Source organism: Arvicola amphibius, chromosome 18 (assembly GCF_903992535.2).
Source record: "Arvicola amphibius chromosome 18, mArvAmp1.2, whole genome shotgun sequence".
Classification (NCBI taxonomy): domain Eukaryota; kingdom Metazoa; phylum Chordata; class Mammalia; order Rodentia; family Cricetidae; genus Arvicola; species Arvicola amphibius.
Window position 1 is genome coordinate 2,390,950 of NC_052064.1, and position 18,289 is coordinate 2,409,238.

General features: G+C 37.9%; 1 protein-coding gene across 1 annotated transcript in view; it reads left to right on the forward strand.

Moving 5' to 3' along the window:
* Positions 1-13,528: 13,528 nt before the first annotated feature.
* Positions 13,529-18,289, forward strand: part of Gnat3 (G protein subunit alpha transducin 3) — a 41,038-nt gene continuing 36,277 nt past the window's right edge. The window contains exon 1 of the mRNA XM_038315420.1: positions 13,529-13,646. Within this exon, the coding sequence (XP_038171348.1) occupies positions 13,529-13,646 (118 nt within the window). The remainder of the gene's footprint in view (positions 13,647-18,289) is intronic.

Consider the following 18,289-nt stretch of genomic DNA (forward strand, 5'->3'; position numbering starts at 1 on the left):
AAAGACTCAATTCTCAAATATTTTGCTCTGTGAACTTTTCTGTATGAGACTTTCATCTAAAAGAAATTAAACCATAAATCTACTACACTCAGAACACCTCCCATAGGAGGTAGAAGAAGCTGGCTGGGCCTTTTCATTCTGTTTGTCTTGAACGTTGGCTGGTTGTAAAAAGTAGCCAATATTCAAAAGCCTGGAGAGATGGAGGCAGATAAGTGGCAACTTACAGGTGTAAGTGAAGAAAGGTTGTAAAAACTATAGGCTTACCAGTCATGTGATGGCCAAAGATCATGCATTGTTCAAATAAGGAGAACACTAAAGAAAGTTTTGATTTAAGGAATTCTCAAAACATTATAAACAACCATCTCTTGGTAAAAAGTTCAAGTTTACTTATTACAGAGAATATTCACATAAGTAAACATGAATGGAACGGGACACAGAAATTGATAAGGATTTTTATATCATGTGCTACAGTGTATATATTTTATTTTTAAATGTTACCCAGAACTGTATCTTCAGAGTTCCGTTCTCTTCATCTCAAATATCAAGACACCCATGGATGTGAGTCTCTAAGTTGACAAAATACCACAGCGAGGAGAGCTTGTCAATGCAAAGCTGTATTTCTCACAGCTCTGGAAGGCAGGAATCTCAAGACTCGGCCCTAACGCATGTTTGCAGCAAATCCACTTGCTGATTATGTAACCTCGTAGTAGCCTTGCATTCTAGAAAGGGCAAGGTGTTTCTGTGGTTCCTTTAAAAAAAATGCATTCAAAGAGCTGTGGCTTAATAACCTTATCCCTTCTTATATCGCACTGCCTTGCACTGGGGATTGGCTGTAACATAATCAGAAATGGAAGTAACTACGATAGTGACCGAGACAAAAAAAAATTGTTCTTTCAAGTGAGTGAAATCTGGCACTTTTGCACGATGAGATTTGTCCTGTTTAACTGGTTGAAAGGGCTACGATTCTGCTGTCACTATTTTCCGGGGAAAACTATGCACCCATCTAATCAATGGCAATAACTCCAAACTGTGTTTAACGGTACTGGAAACCATGAGTCGATCAAATAAGTTGAAGGAAAATGGTACACGGAAACTGTTTATTCTTTCACCGAAAATTAATATCTGCTATAAAGACTTCAGGTCAAATTCGAAGAGTACAGTGGAAAACATTCTTTATGTTGTCCCTTAGACTAATTCTTTGGAGCCTGAATTTATGGATTTTAAAGTGAAACAGTTGAGCACTGTACACTGGTAAATCACAGTAAGCTACAGCAAGAATATAAAACATGTGCACTGTTTAGGGATGGAAGAAAAAGGTTTTCCCTTTGAATTTCTTTTAATTTCATTTTAAGAGGACAAAGTGGCAGGATTGACTTGTGAAATGTTAGGAAGAGTTAACCAAATGGGGACATACAAGGCAGGAAAAATAAATCAATGTAAATAAATAAAATAAATCAGTGTATACAAAACTATGAATTTCATTCTTAAAGATACGCAGCTGTGGGGCTAAGAGACTAAACTGTGGTGGAGATGAGGCGCAGTGATAAGAAATGAAAGGACACATCGCACAAAGCCCTGTGTCCCCGGGGAACAAGCCACCGTTGCTGCCACAGTAGATTTCTGATGGAAAAGTCTAGTGAAAATATTTTAGTAGGCTACTCAAATGTTAGGCAAGAAAACCAACCACATCCAGTTATTTAGATGAGTGCCGTCAGAACTATGATGGACACAGAGAGAGAGATGGGGCCTGTTTTAATAAACGTCCTATGCTAAATGCTACTGAGGTTTTCTAAGGAATTAGTTCATTTAGGTTTTACAGATTTTTAATATTTTTTCTTTTTATGTTGTATGCTCTGACATTTTGATACACGTATATATTTCATTCTATTAACTCTCAATCCCACTCCTATTAGCCTGCACGATCACCCTTTTTATCTTACAAGTCTCCTTTTCAGAGCCAAGTTCTTTGTTTTGTTTGAAGACCAAATGAGGAAAACCGGGCCCAGCTGTACAATCATAGGATTGGAAACATCCGCTGGAGCTTGGTGGGTTCATCATTGTCACACAATTGATGGTGGTGACTACCCTTTGCCTAGAAACTGTCAGTAGCAACTGGTTCAGATGTAGGAGCACTTGAACGCCTCTCCTAACCATGGCTGGCTATACCTCCTGTGTTACTCTCTTTGGTACAGTTCCTGCTACCGTACCATTTGCAAGCCAGACAAGGACCTGGAGATTAAAGGAACACAAGAGACGTGGGTCATTCATGAGGAGAGAATGCCAAATGCCTTTTATTCAAGCTTAGGAAAAAACCTTATATACCTAGCTGCTGCACAATGGAAATTCCCCCCAAGGCAGGTGGGAAATTACCGGGCTAAAGAGGAAACAAAACCACTAATCTAACCACCAATGGGGGCAGAGGGAACATAGGAACAAATGGGATGTTTTGCCAGAAACCGCAACAAGATGTTTGGCCAGAAACTGTCCTCAAGGAGGGGTAGCCCTGTGGGCTCTACAGTTGATTATTGGAAAATACCTGTTTGAGCAGGCCCAGTGTAGGCAAGAACAGTTGCAATAGTATAAATTTTGTGACAGTTACAGCCATTTTGAAGCCATTCTTCCTATCTACCACCTCTTACATTCATCACTATCTTCCGTAGTGGTTTTTAAGGGGGCACCCTAAATGTCTTGTTTATGGCTACGTGTGGTGGCATTTCATTTGTATTTTAATCAATAAAGCTTTCCTGTGGATCAGAAAAGTAAAACAGCCACACTGGCCAGCCTTACAGACCAGGCAGCAATGACACACACCTTTATTCTCAGTATCTCGGCAATGGTGGAACTCACCTTTAATCCCAGCTGTAGCGAGGCAGAGACGGGGTTTCTTTGTGTAACAGCCCTAGCTGTCCTGGAACTCGCTCTTGTAGTAGAGTCTGGCCTCAGACTCAAGGAGATCCATCTGCCTCTACCTCCTGCTGCTGCTGCTACTGCCGAGTGATGCTGGTTTCGGGAGAGCTGTCAGGCTTCAATGGCCCGTTACTCAGAAGAGTAAATCTCACATCTTACATGAAGACTTTACTATTTTCATTTTCTAGGTGAAAATTTTCAGTACAGTGAGCTTTATTTGACTATTGCCATCACATGCTGCTTTAGGAAATCGTGATAGTTTTGATCTTCCGGAAGAATGAGTCTGAATCCCAGTCTGTGGCTCCCAGTGGGAAGACTTGGGCATAGTGCGATCTCTAAAACATGGGACGTTCTTGAAAGCCTCTGAGCTTTTAAGGAGTGATGGACAAAAGAAAGCAGAGAAAAATTCTCAAGAGCAAAATATGATGGGCCAAGTAATTATTTCACCTTTTACTCACTAGGATAATGATGTTTTAAAGGGTTAAGTTTCAGGAAAATTCAAATGAAGTCAATGGCTGTGCAATAAATTTGGCTGCTTGTTTGTAGCACTCACTCTTCAAGGCCCCAAAGCCTCTCTGTATTTGCAATATTGCTCGCAGTGAGAGAATGCTGCACTGCAAAACATGTTGAAGTAGTGACAGAGGAAAGTAAATCTGACACATCGTTTGCATCCGAGGCAAATACTTTGAGTCAAAATATAATATGGTATGAATCTAAAACCTTCTTCTAAGTTCTTGCTTCCTTAAAAGTATGTTTTAGTTTACATAGCAAATCTCATCCTATTTTAAGTGGACGTGTGCTGATATCTGAGAGACGTACCAGATACGAAACACCACGTAGGCAATGAATTTATGCTGATGAATGCTACTTCATGATTTGGGGGAGGTACTGCGGGATAGGCAAAGACTTTAACTTAAACAACAACCAAAAAACTAATGAAAATATGGTGAAATGTGAGCTGAAAAATTTATATTGGTGTCAGAGAGAGAAATAAAAACCTCAAACTCCAGTAACTATAGTAGCTTTTGGGGCTTGGAACAATGCACTTAAATCTATTGTGGAAACCAAACGAAGAATGGAGAACACCAACCTAGGAAAACCTGTTCTTGTGATAGCAGCAGAGGTCATTATAGTCTGACCCCAGCAGTGAAGGGCATCTATCTACTTATAAACCTCTCAGCAATGTGTCACCATCCCTTGATTTCCTACTCACAAGGATACAATATTTTCAAATTAAATAACAGCCTTTCTCTTGAGAATGGCCATGACTTTCTAATCTCTGTAATTGTTTCTTGAGGAAATCATTCTGTTGCTTCATTTAAACAAGTGAAATGCCATCTCATTTTTTTATATTTATTTCTCTTTGTGTATATAATGTTGCCATGTATGCTGTCATTGCTCAAACTCAAAATTTTAAAATGCCTAAATACCCTTCTCACCTTAGTTCCACGTTCACTGATACCATTAATCATAGTATACAGTCAGCTGAGGATCAGGAAGAACAAATCTTCAAGGCTGAGCAGATGGAAATCCACGCTTGCTGACATATAAAATACCCTGTATGAAATGCACCAGGTTTCCATCTTGTGCTCCTCTTACTATAGAGTAAGCTGCATAGTGTATCTGCATCACTCCTGCTTCTTGGGAATTATTTAAAATTACTTTCCCATGTCCAGCAACATTGACTCCATCTTGTCTTTGAATGTTTCAGGACAACGTCCTGTTGCTCTTCCATCTTCTGACCTATCCAGCATGGCATGGGTGGGATTGTATTCTGAAAATACTGCTTCAGTATGACCATAGTCTTACAATGTTTTTATCATTTAGTCCTTCCAAACTATTCAATAACTCTTTACTTAATGTGGACTTCAGTAGGTCTCCAGATTTCTTTTAAATACGTTTTTTTTCTTTCTGTACTTGCCTCCTCTTGCTTCTGCAGACAGTCATTCATTCCCATCTGTGTTCTTGTGGCAACTCACTGCACTGCTTCTCACTTCCCTCCATGTATGTGGAAACTCCTCCCGCCAGGCCTACAGTCACACTATTTCCATCAGTTGGGATAGCATTGTACAGATATTATTTCTAGCCTTTAAAAGAAATATGCATGCCTAACACTTTACAAGAGAGCATAGCCAAATAATATAACATATGGATACTATTACATCACTATGAAGAGAATGGTGTATACCCCGTTGGGTGCTCTTCTCATTATCTTGGGCTATGTTGTAATACCTGTGCATTTCCACTTGAAATTTTAACTACACTTGAATGCCTAGCTAAAGTTACAATTTCATTGCCTTGATTTAAACGTAAAGGTCTCACCTCTGCTCTCCGATTGTGTGTGTGTGTCTCTCTCTCTCTGTGTGTATGTATGTGTGAAACAGAGAGGCAATAGAGGGAGAGACTCATTTAATAATTATCAAAATATACATAACACTATATGCTAGTCATACAAACTCATTCTGTTGCCCTACTGGGCAATCTTCAAGGGTATCACTCTAAAATGCTGTGTAGGTTCTAAGTAGTAGATACCTGAGAGAGAGTGGGTAATTAAAGAAGTTATTTCATTGTTTACTGGAGAAAGGAGAGTTTAGTTGAGATAGTATTCTCCAGAAGGAAAATGGGAAAAAAATTTGCTGCCATGGAAACAGATTGTTTTCTATTTCTGCTACTTTCATGAATTCCACAGTGCCCTTGACCCATTTGGTAGAAAGAACATAAACAGAGTTGCAATTAGTAAGAATGCCTTGAAACATAGGTTGGTGACAGGCCACCAGTGCCATTATGAATGCTCAGCTTTCGTTTGTTTGGGGCAGTGTGGTATGAGGGGAACAGAAGGGATGGATAGACACGGCTCATTTGGTTCAAAAGTCGTAAACACAGAGTCAAAACTGTTCTGCATTGTGAAGTCTGCACGGAGGTTTTACAGATAAGATGTACTCACCAAACTTGCATATACTATCAGGAAGCGCTAGCTACTTGTGGATGAATTTAAATCAAAGTAAATGCAATAAAACAAGGGATTCTTTCTTTGTCATTAGCTACCCTTAAAGCAGCTTCTCCAGCCATCCGAAGCTTGTGAGGCCTCTGCAGAAATAGAGAATCTGGTAGAATTCTGGTAGACTCTACCTGAGGCAGTAGGGCCTACCTGATGTTTATGAACATAGGTTACTGGGGTATTCCTTCAAAGGACAGGGAAAACACGCTGTCCTTCCCCACCCCATCATGTTCCTTATCATGGGTCTCTGCTTCCCTATGGTCCCAAAGCCACAGGCTGAAACTTCTAAAACCCTGAACTCTAATAAATTCTTCCTTCTTTAATATGATTTCCTCAGATATTTTATCACAGCTGAAGACTGATTCCCAAGCAATGTGCATCTCATGAGTCCTCCTAGAGGAACACTGAACTTAGAACAGTCTCAGGGAACTCCCGACATCAGTGATGGCAATGTTCAATGTATCTATAAAATTTATGGTTATCAGTGATAGTGTACACATTTCTCAGACAGAATTTTAGTTGAAATTATTTCTTAACTTGACCCAATGATTTAAATGTGTAGTTAAGGTTCATCTTTTGATAAAAAAAATTCACTGTTTGGTTATAACACAATGTAATACACTCTAGTTCCTTGAAATAAAATTAGTATTATTTAAACTGTTCAGCTTGTGGTAGTTTGCTATAGCAGTCCAAGAAGTTAAAGAATCTATCTTTATATTCTTACTGTAGGTTATAATGTTCTTCATTAAAACTGGCAGATGAAATATACCAAGATATATCTAAATTTTGATTTGCATCAGACATTATATTACATTCTTTACAACTGTGTTTTCCCTGAAGTGTAAATATCCCCATTATTGTTGGTGAAATACAAATTATATATCCTATCAATATTATTTACACCATTTTAATTTAAGAATATAAATGAAAGCCGGGCGGTGGTGGCGCACGCCTTTAATCCCAGCACTCGGGAGGCAGAGGCAGGCGGATCTCTGTGAGTTCGAGACCATCCTGGTCTACAAGAGCTAGTTCCAGGACAGGCTCCAAAAGCTACAGAGAAACCTTGTCTCGAAAAACCAAAAAAAAAAAAAAGAATATAAATGAAATATAACATAATATAAATAAAATACTAACAAATATTTTATAGCATATAGGTATATTTATGCTGAAGTGAAGTGAAACATTTCCCCGGAAATGCTGAAACATGAATGGGCAGTCCATTCATATTGGGTTTCATGATCTGAGTTGATGAGGATGAGTGACCAGGTCTCTTCCTCAAAGAAAAAGTTTCATCGAGATATGAACTTGGATTACTGGTTTCAGAGTCCAGAGCTTTAACCATTATACCATGGGAGCTATTGCTACACTTCTGTTGCTGTAACAAAATTTCAGAGATTGGGTAATTAATGAAACAAAATTTTATTTTTCACTATTTTAGAGATTCTTAACTTCAAGTTCAAGTTACTGTCTCATTTAGTAGTCTCGAGAGGACAGCATCCCAGGAAAATGAAGAATGGTATATTCTCCCCTGCTCTCTGATGCTCTCTGATCCTCATAGAATAACAGAAGGAAGGGCCAGCTAACATACTGTGCTATCTCTTTAATGAGAGTCTTAATCTTATTGATAAGGGTGAGGAACTATCATGCCAGGGGCGGACTAGAGACAAAAGTCAAACTATAACATGATGTTATAATTTGCTGAGTCTCTTATAATAACAAAAATAAGATTGTGATTCAGATTTTATCGTTCCAAAGTCTATAGTTCATCAATTAATATGGATGACAAATTAGAATTCAAATGATTTAAATAAATTACAGTCAGTTCTCATGTACATTTGTCATGAGATAGTGATGTACACCTTCACAGAGACTAAAAGTCCCAAGATATGTCAGCAAGCCGTACATCCAAGAAAACCAGTGGGTCTTCATTGTCTGGAACCAGGGAGCTTATGTAGAGTCTAGTACGAGTCTAAAAGCCTAAAATATAGGTTCGCTGAGAAAAAAGAAGGACACAGGTTCCAGCTACAGCCAAAGTAATAAAGCTCTCTTCCCCTTCCCCTTAAACTCTGCTCTCTGCCATGACTAAACCACAATAAATGCAGGCTAGCTCTACTGCCAACAGCTGCCTGGTGAAATGCCACTGGATGGTAGGAACTGATGTCTTGAAAAGTTATAGAAAGACCATGGTGAATCATAGTACAGAAAATAGAGAGCACAGGCAGACCAGCTATCACAGAAATACACCGTCTTATAATAGCCCCGCCACATTACTAAACCCAGGTTTAAAAACTTGGAACATTTTGTCATGATGTTACTATATGGGTAGAGTCACTAATCATGAAATTGATTCCATAAGGACCCACTGAAGTCACAAGCTGGCTTGATGGGCGTCTGTTGTTTAGTGGGAATGTTCTATCTGGAATATGATCAATGTATGAACATAGGTCACTGGAGAGCTTTATCAATGAAGGCTTAGTCACCAATGCTTCTCCCTTAGCTGTTGTTTATAACCAGGAAGTAAATAAAGAACAGGGCCAAATCAAGTCCACAGCTAGGTCCGCTTGACATGTAGAAGAAAACCAAAAGTAAATTGTTGTCTTATTTTGAAAACTATGAACCAAACTCTTGGCAAAGGAGGATCCAACTATGGTAACTAATTCTGATTATCCATTTTGTGTGAAAAACAGAAGGACCCTGGGGTAGCTGTAATTGAATTGTCTGGATACTCTATGTCATGGAAATGAAATGAGCCATCCACAAGAGTTTGGAGACCAGAATGACTGAGGCTTTTGAGGATTTGAATTTTATGGCAATTCCTAGTAATGCGCATCTGCCATGGAGGTGGCTCTATGTAACCAACAGTGAGAATCATTAGACCAGTTGATATCAATTCAGTCTGTGTCAAGAGATTCTCCAATTCTGTACCAGCACATTAAGGGAAGAATAGCCATGCTGGGGAATAGAGATTGTCCATGTACTTATAAGTATGTCCTCCTAGGAACACTATGGATGATATAACTTCTATTAGATTTTCTACCACGCCATAAGAAAAATAATTGAATCCTTCTACCATGTATTCTCTTTAAGATCAATCAACTATCTCCTAGCAGAGTGATTGCATTGAATTATTTCTACCTTGAGAAGGACAGCCATGCCTATGAAACATGCAGTATGAATTTATGGTTTTATTTATTTAGACTATTTTCTTTGTCAAAACACCAGCAGAATGGCTCTAGTCATCAGCAGTTATGACCAGAGTAAAATGAGGCAGTAATGCCTTGGCGCCCAGATGATCTGGCATATTTATTACTGCTTCCTGCTCAATTTTACTAGTAAATAGCAAAGGTGGCAGCCACAGCCCAAAAAGGGGTGTGGTGAGCAGGGATGAGTACTCTCAATGATAAAAGTCATCACCATCTCAGCAGATAAGATAAACTAATGCACATATTTTAATAGTATATCATTCTCATTCTCCATGCATTATCCATGTATTTTGAAGTAAAATTCTAAAATCTCCTCAAATTTATGATCCTAGGCTAACTTGGTTGGTTTACCCTGCGCTGTTTCCATTTCAACACTCCTCCAAACCTCTATGCCTTTTGAAATGTGAGAGAAGTAGTCACTTAGTGCTGTCCCAGAGGAGAAAAACCTGGAATAAACAGCAGAATTATGATGAGCAATGGCTGTTAGTTTGAGGCCAGCATGATAGTATAGACAAACTTGTTTCACTAATTTACTTCTTCTAAGTTTCCTAAGAACTGTGAGCAATCAGAGTCATGGGACAAGCACAAATATAGTGATTACACTAAACCCAGGTACTGCTCATTGGCATAGAAGAAGGGGAGGTGTAGTGCAAGCCCAGGTGTGTTTTCTATGTATAACTCTCTGACTGACATCTCCTTGTCCCTGCCTATTCCTTGTCCAAAACTTTCCTCATCCGTCAGACTTTCCTAATTCGTGATAATGCCATTTCCTCACAGTAACATAGGTTTCAATGTCTGGTTCTTGAAAGGATAAATGGCTTAATCTTTCTGCCTCATTTCAACATAAGCCCAAAGGATCCTCTCCACTTCAGATCTCCTAGGGATTGCCAGATTCTCTGTTGCAACTACATTGCAGCACAATTTCTCCTACCAATATTTCTTCACTCAATTACATGGACTCTTCCAAACGTCATATTCCGATTCAGTTCTTACAAGCATTTTTATTCATATTAGAGTGAATTGAGAACTGAAAATATAGCTCCATGATGTAACATTTGTCTGATTATGAATGAGTCTTTTGTACTCAATCCCCAGGACAGAAGGAGAGAAAAAGAAGGTTATAACACCTTGGTGCTGCTGCCCACCAAGGAAAGTGAGCCAGGTAGATCAAAGCTCAAAGTAGAGTATATGCTGATCTTTTTTCATCATTAAAATATGACACCATGGAAACAGCCACCTCTAGAGAACAAAGATAGCCTTACTGAGAGAAAAAGATCACTAGTGAAAACTAGAAATGCATGCTGAGCGAGGCAAGAGATTCAAAAGGCCAACAAAATGAGATGTGATTTGAGAGCTATTGAGAAATAGTGGGGTGGTAGTAACAAAATTGTAGATGAAGAACTGCAATATTCAGGGAGTCATTTGTTTTTGCTCTTTCCTGATAGAAAGGATTAACTGTTAAGCTTAGGTAGGAGATAACTTAGCCTGGCATAATCAGACAGATAAGACAGGCATTGAGAAGAATGTGAAATTGGGAAACTTAATAAGAATCTGCTGTAATAGTCAAGGCTGAAAACCCTCAGAAAAACATTTTACTGAACTAATGATGCAAATGTTTAGTAAGAAACTTACAGTAGAATTTGAGATTAAAGAAGCACTCTGGAAAACAACTGTGATACATATTTAGTCATCACTAAATATAATCATATCCTTATCCATAAAGGGTGTGCCAAATAAAGATGGAAACCGATTTCATCATGCACATGTTTGTATTATGTGTTAAAACGTCGAGTTACTTAATATCAACAGTGCTGTCTCACTGTACCATCTGAAGAACTGTCTGGAAGAAGAAAGCTTTGACGTGCCCCCTCAAGATCAAAAGATTGCTGTCTGGAAGCCCCAAAGGCTCGAGATCTCCAGAGGAAATGCCCTGCTCAGCATTCCCTAAAGTGCACATCTGAGCACCATTAGCAAAGGAAAAATGGTTTGTCAGGAGTTCCATGGGGAAATACAAGTAGAAAGGTCATTGCTAAGGCAGCAGGGACTCAAAATGTCCAGGGACCCCACGCTTGAAATCAACACCTCTTATGAGATATAAAAATAAAATAAAGAAGATCACACATGACAGATTGCCTAGATAATTTCCAGCAGGAGCTGATCCCCCAAATCAGGCTCACGTAACAATTCCAAGGAGAGCCAGGTCAATGACTGTAAAATCCCAGGTCTATGAAAGTGACAAGGGCCACCACAAATCACTGTTTGAAACCTGTAGTGAAAAGCAGATCACCATGGGTTTTATGTTTAACAGAAATGGAAAATAATTGCAAAGTATTTTTTAAAAAAATAATCCAATATCCACATCAAGAGATTACACATAAAATTTAGCCACAAATAGCCTAAAGATAATTATTTGTAGTGTTCAGATTTATGATAATTCTGTTAGTTATAGAAGTGAATCTTCACTCATTCAATCTCAAGTTTATCTTTGTTAGAAAATGCCAAAAGGAAAAATAGCATCATTCCAAAATGACTTTAATTCTGAGGATGTGTGTATGTGTATGTGCATTACAGTTTACTACTAATGGCCAGAGTACACAGCTAACATGTTGGTCTATGGGATAATTTTGTGTTTCTTGCTTTCAAGAACAAACAAAATTTGTTGTTATGACATCTCAAAGAGCTAGTCAGCAAACTGCTAAGGAAAACTTAGAAAACAAAACTCTCAAACCACAGTATATCCCTGCACAAAAGCTAGGGGTGTATTTATATTTGAGTACAAATGACTATTATATCATGTCAATCCTTTGCTTGTATGGGACATGTAAGAACCCTAAATATTTGGATACAATGCATAATCAGTCTATGAAATATGAATAGGCCAAATGTGATTTAGTGTGCGAGGCCTTTCCTTCGGAGGTGGGAACCAGTCTCCAGGGCTGATCATCAATAATGTAGCAGTGCCCATCTCCTTCCGTTGGGACTAGCTCTTTGCATAGTAAAAGCAAGGGCACATGTTTTGCACAAGGCTTTGCATATGTACCTTTCCAAATCTTTACAGTGTCTTTGGGGGAATAAAATTCAAGATGTTTTGACTATGTTCATGTATCTTCAGCTCAACATATTTAATGTATGAAAGTAAACAAAGCAGGAATGGGTATTTAGTCTATTTCCTTGTTGTATGAATATTCAAAAACCCACCTGTTCAAACTTTACACCTGATCCCTGCAGAATAGCAGCGACAGCTTAATCAACTAGTTATAGTCCAGTGTTTTATAATTAAATACACCCTGACATCCCACAAAATGCAGTGTAAGACACACTTGCTGTTACAACCAAACATCTGTGTCTATAAGAAAAGTATTTTTATAGCCTTCTAACTGCTTCATGCTTCAGATGAATGAATAAAAATGGTATAAAATCATTTCTTCCCTTAAGCCAGCCAATTTTCAAGAATTTTATAATGTTAGTCAGGTAGGTAAAAGATATGGAACGTATTTAGATATGTTAGTGTCTTGATTACCAGAATTGAAGCTTTTTCTGCTTCCAAGAACATTGGTCTTTATTCCCTGAGCACCAAATAGGCCAGTGTCCCCCAGTACAGCAGCTGTCGCCTAATTGCCCTAAAGAGTTAAGTGCTGCTCACAGTGAGCACAGATCAGTGTCTCTACAAAGTGGACCTTCAATTAGCATTGATGGATTGACTCTCACAGGCAGTAAAAGCTCAATTTACAGAAATGTATCCTATGAGACTAAAAATCCATAAGTTCTGATACGGGGCCTATTTTACAGTTGTAGCCATAAAATATGTACAAATATGGCAATCATATCCTTTGTTTCTGTTTTAAAAAATGTTTTCTAATTTATTGACGTATTAAGAGGTTATCAATATTTGTGTCAGTCTAAGAATGGGCAAATGGAATTTGAGTAGCCTCAGACATACTCTTCCTGGTATAGGAGGAATTGTGAAGCATCTGAAAAAAGAAATATCTGAAGATGAAATGAAAGGGTCAGTGCATAATACATACAATGCCAATAATAAACATTTCTTGTTGCTGAGAAACATTTCACTTGAATTGTCCAACACAGACCATCTTGAATATCAACATCCCGAATGCTTTCTGTATATTTTGTGCTAGACTTAAAGGCAGGTAAGCATGGTTTTGAAGACCGGCCAGCTGTGACCATTTAATTTGAAAGCATAATGAATTTCCTCTTCAGCTTTCATTGGAGTTGCATGGCTTTCCCTTCTGATCAGGTGACAGAAAAGATCCCCTTAGTCAAAGGAGAACTGAGCACGCAGGGACTAGGCTGTGCTCTGCCCTAGCCAGCACTGCTCTTAAGTCCCCTAATCCAAACCACTGCTGTGCTCTGCGTTTGGAAAATTGGAGCAAATCAATTGACCAGCATCTCACATCAGAAGATGGGAAGTGGGATCAGTTCAGAGAGCAAGGAGTCAGCCAAGAGGTCAAAAGAGCTGGAGAAGAAACTTCAGGAAGATGCTGAGCGAGATGCAAGGACGGTTAAGCTGTTACTACTAGGTAATGTTCTTCTTTTTGCTTTCAGCATCTGATTTTTTCCTTCAATTTTACTTTCCTCAAATTTTAAGCCTATTCACCTTGGAGGATTTAGTATAAAATATGCTTTTCCATTTTGTCTAGGTGAACTGAGTTTTATGTGTACTCTATATGTATTTCATAACTTGTTTTAGAATTCATACTTAGTGCATTGTTAAAGAGATACATATTAGATGCCTCAGTTGGCCTCTTTCAAGGATTACAGAATATCATTGCTAAAAGAAAAGCCATACACATCTATTACTTTATAGCATTCTAATCGTTTCCGAAGTAGCAGCTAAAATCCTTAATGACAGGTCATAAACGTCTTTTATTTGTTTAGATAGAAATAAACTGAGTGTTTGGCATCAAAATTATGGTGTTAAAATCATTTAGTCTCAAGTTTTATGTACAATAATGACAAGATACTTAAAATATATCAAGAATATTACTAAGACTATGGGGAAAAATAGTGCCTTTAATTTTACTGTTCATTTGAAAATATGGCATTCAGTTCCTTATAGAACACTTATATATTCATTGACTCCACAAATTATTGGCTACTTTTCATTACTTCAAAACAAAAAAAAAACAAATTTTGATGACAACTATACATATTTTTCATTAACAACTTAATGTACTGTGGTCGCTGACATAAACAACAATGTTTGTAACTGCTTTTGGAAGGTGAGTGGGAAGATGCTGGCAGAGTTGGGCATAGTAATATTTTAGTTTAGCAATGTGTTAAGATTTAAGGGAAATTTAACCATGGACTTCTAGAGAAGAAGCAAAAAAGGGTATAATTTAAGATATTAAAACCTGTGATATCTTTAGCACAAATATATGACAATATGTATTAGGTAAATACATCATATAATTCAGGGGAGATACAGTAAGAGGCATTCATTCAGTCTTCCATTTTCCATTTTTGTGTTTTCAGTTTCTCCACATTCAGGCTATTGACTAGCTAATTAGTTAGTTATCTTTGTCTTTGGATCACTTAACTTGTATTACAATGTTGTATATAAGATTCCGCAAATGAATAAAAACTTAAATCAACACAGAAATAAATCAGCATAAGAGCTTTGACTTATTGGTGGTTGTGTATTTACCCTGAAACTAGTTATATACAATAACAAATCATTATTTCAGGATTGTGAGCCTATTGTGTAGCAAATTTCATCCATTGTTAAATGTTCTTTTACTCTACGCCTACCATTGAGTTTCAAAAGCCAAACCTGGGCTCTGTCTCCTGATTCTCAAGGAAACGGTCACTTTCTCTCCTTCCTTGCTGGAGTTTTGTGGCAAAGATTGCCCACAGGACTCCGAAGCAGTCACCTAGAGATTGATGGTTTAAGAAGGTGATGGTAAGTGCTTTGAAACCATCACATGTTATTTTCCCAGTTCCAGAAAATCCTCAGAGGCTCTGTTGGTAGAGTCAGAGTAACATGGATGTGGCAAGGTCAATAAAATGCTGGAGGAAAAGTCAGGCACTGCAGTAAGTGCTGCAATATTCCCTTACAATGGCACATTGGTGCTAATGCCCAGCTAGAGCTTCTCAGGGCATCAGCTTGCATTCAGTCTTTGCCATCTGTTTCTCCACTGTAAATGCAGCTCATCAACTTCTTCAAGCCCCTTCTTCTTTGCCCTCCCCACCACGGCAGACTGGACCCAAGTTTAGCCAGAATAAACCCTTCCTCCCTTAAAATAAATAAATAAAAGGCATGTTTACATGCTGAGCTAAATTTCCAACAGAACTGATAAATATTTTTTACATTCCATTAAAAAACATTTTGCCTATTTTTAAAAGCACAAATTGTAAGTCAAATCACTCAAATGGTTGTATTACCAATTACAATATCAACACTGCTAGACATCCACAGAGCCATGGCACTTGAGGTAGGTGTGCTGGAGTAACTGGCCTACTGGACATGTTATTGTGATGGAGAAGGCAAAGGTAAAATAATATAAAGAGTTGACTGAAAATGTGTCATCGAAACTCAAGCCCCTCCCAAATACAATGATGTAATGAAGAAAATTGAGATTTCCCTAAATTACGAGTTGAGAGTTGATAGATTACTGATTGACGTATAAGCAGAAAAGCTTAACATCCTAGAGAGATATTCTTCAGGACACAAATTGTTATATGCAAAACTCTCAAACAGAAATGAAAATATCCTGATTGTCCCAAACTTGGAGGTTTCATTAAGTGGAAGAGTAACTTTTATTAACAGGAATGAGAAAGAATTATCAGTAGCAACATTTGTGTCTTTTATTTATCCAAGATGATAATAATTTTGCACATTTCTTCTCATGTCACTATATTATTTGCATCAACAATACTTAGTTGAGCTGCTCAGCTTTAATTTAATAAAACAAATCACGCTCTGTTCAGTTTTCACTATTTTGATTTGTATTTTAAACATTCGACAACTTTTTCCTCTTCAACATTTAACTCTATTTGATTGAGTTGTCAAAGTCAAAACAATAAAATCCACTTAATTTACCTTTTTACCTGAACTCAAATTATCTATATTGCATTTTCATATTCAACTTGGCTTCATTAAGGTATCATCCTATGTCTGAATTTAACCCTGGAGTTACAAAAAAGAAAGTCTACAAAACATGGTTCAATCTGCTCTTTACTCTGACCTGTACTGTTTAGTGATTTCTGGGTGCTAAAACATAGAACAATAAGATTCCTAGTTGGCATGCACTGTGAAGTCGATGTAAACCGTGTTTTAGTGGAAACAGGTCTGAGGGAATCTAAATGGTGCATTCCCTCTACATGCCTCTTCCCCATGTTCATGTTTGTTATTGTTGTTGAGGTTGAGAATCACTATTTTTTTCTTTTATTGAAGATAAATCTTTGTCTTGCCTGGAAGTGCTGGCACACACCTTTAATCCTAGCACTAGGGAGGCAGAGGAAGGTGGATCTTTGTGAGTTCAAGGACATCAGGACAGCCAGGGCTACACACAGAGAAACACTGTCTGGAAGAAACACTGTCTCCATTCAAAAGATTCTTATCTCATACAAAATATACAAAGTATCCGGATTATAGTTTCTCTCTATTCTTCCCAGTTTCTCCCTTCCTCCTTTCCCACCCCCTGCCAGATCCACTGTCTCTTACTAGAAAAGAACAGCCTTCTAAAAGATAACACCCAAACATGACAAAATAAAATATAAGACTAAGCAAAAATTATCTTATCAAAGTTGGGACATGACAACTCAATAGAACTAAAAGAGTCCTGAAAGCGGGTACAAGAGTCAGAGTCCCACTCGTTCTCAGTAAGGAGTCCCATAAAAAATAGTGGCGTTCATAGCTGTAATGTAGTCACAGAGGAAGTGGTGCAGAACCATGTAAGCCCTGGCTAGCTGCTTCGCTCTGTGAGTTCATATGTACTTTGCCTTGCTTAGTTGGTTCAGAGGGCTTTGTTCTCCCGATTCTTCCATTCCCTCTGGAATGTCTGGAAGAGGAGGTTGTAAAATTCCCTGAATTCTGAAGGCAGGGATTAGATGGAGACCTGCCATTTAGATTTTCTCTCCATGTCTGACTAATTCTTTTTATTTGTCTCATCTTCTACAAGAGGAAGCTTCTCTGATGATGACTGTATAAGCAATGGATTTCTGAGGATAGCAGAATATCTTTAGAAGTCATTTTACTGATTTTTATTTTTGTTTTTACTTATTGCATCTTGTTTTGCCCTAGGTTTCTGGGCTTTTCAGTCTCTGGTTTTTGGTCACCCAAGCAGTGTCAGGTAGAGCTTCCTTCTCATGGAATAGGCCTTAAGTCAAATCAGATACTGGTTGGCTACTCTCGCAAGTTCTGAGCCACCATTGCCTATATTTTGCAGGCAGGACATATTGATTGTAGGTCAAAGGTTTTATAGCTGGATTGGCATCCATGTTCCTCTGATTCCTCTGACTTACTATAACATACAATCAAACATCACATTTCTGTGACTTTATATTTCAACAAAATAAATTTTCTATTAAGAGTTATTCCTTCTTTATCCTACCTAGGAACAGTTTATATTTTGCAATCCCTCATGCTTTCTCATATATTCTGAAACTTTGTAAATTAAAATATAAATATAGTTCTCTTCAACCAAAGCATGTAATTTCAGCCGTGGTTTCCCTGAAATTTTAGAATATCTTTCTATCTCTATCTTCTATCCTAACTGATGTTCAATCCTTTAATTCTACACAACCCCTCAAAATTCTACAACACTCTTCCCAACTGGTTTTAACAACAGTAGATCTCATTAAGACTGATTGTTGATCTCACTTTGATTCTTCTATAAACTCCCAATTACCTTCATTACCAGGTAGTGTAAAATAAAGCAATAATGTTTTAAGTTTCTTGGCAGGAAAGTACCATTTTGAATTTGTCTGAGCAAATAATGAGCCTTCTGTTATAAGATCCCAGAAGTAACATTTCCAGCTACAATATCAGGCTGAATATCCTTCTACCTCATCGCATTGAGATGGTCATTAGCATGAGGTTGAATAATAGTCAGTGGTCATCTCCAAATGTCACCAAATGTTCACTTATCCCATTCACCAATAGGAAGTAGAATTTCATTGTTTTTATTCCTGTATTCATCTGCATAATAATGTTTTACTG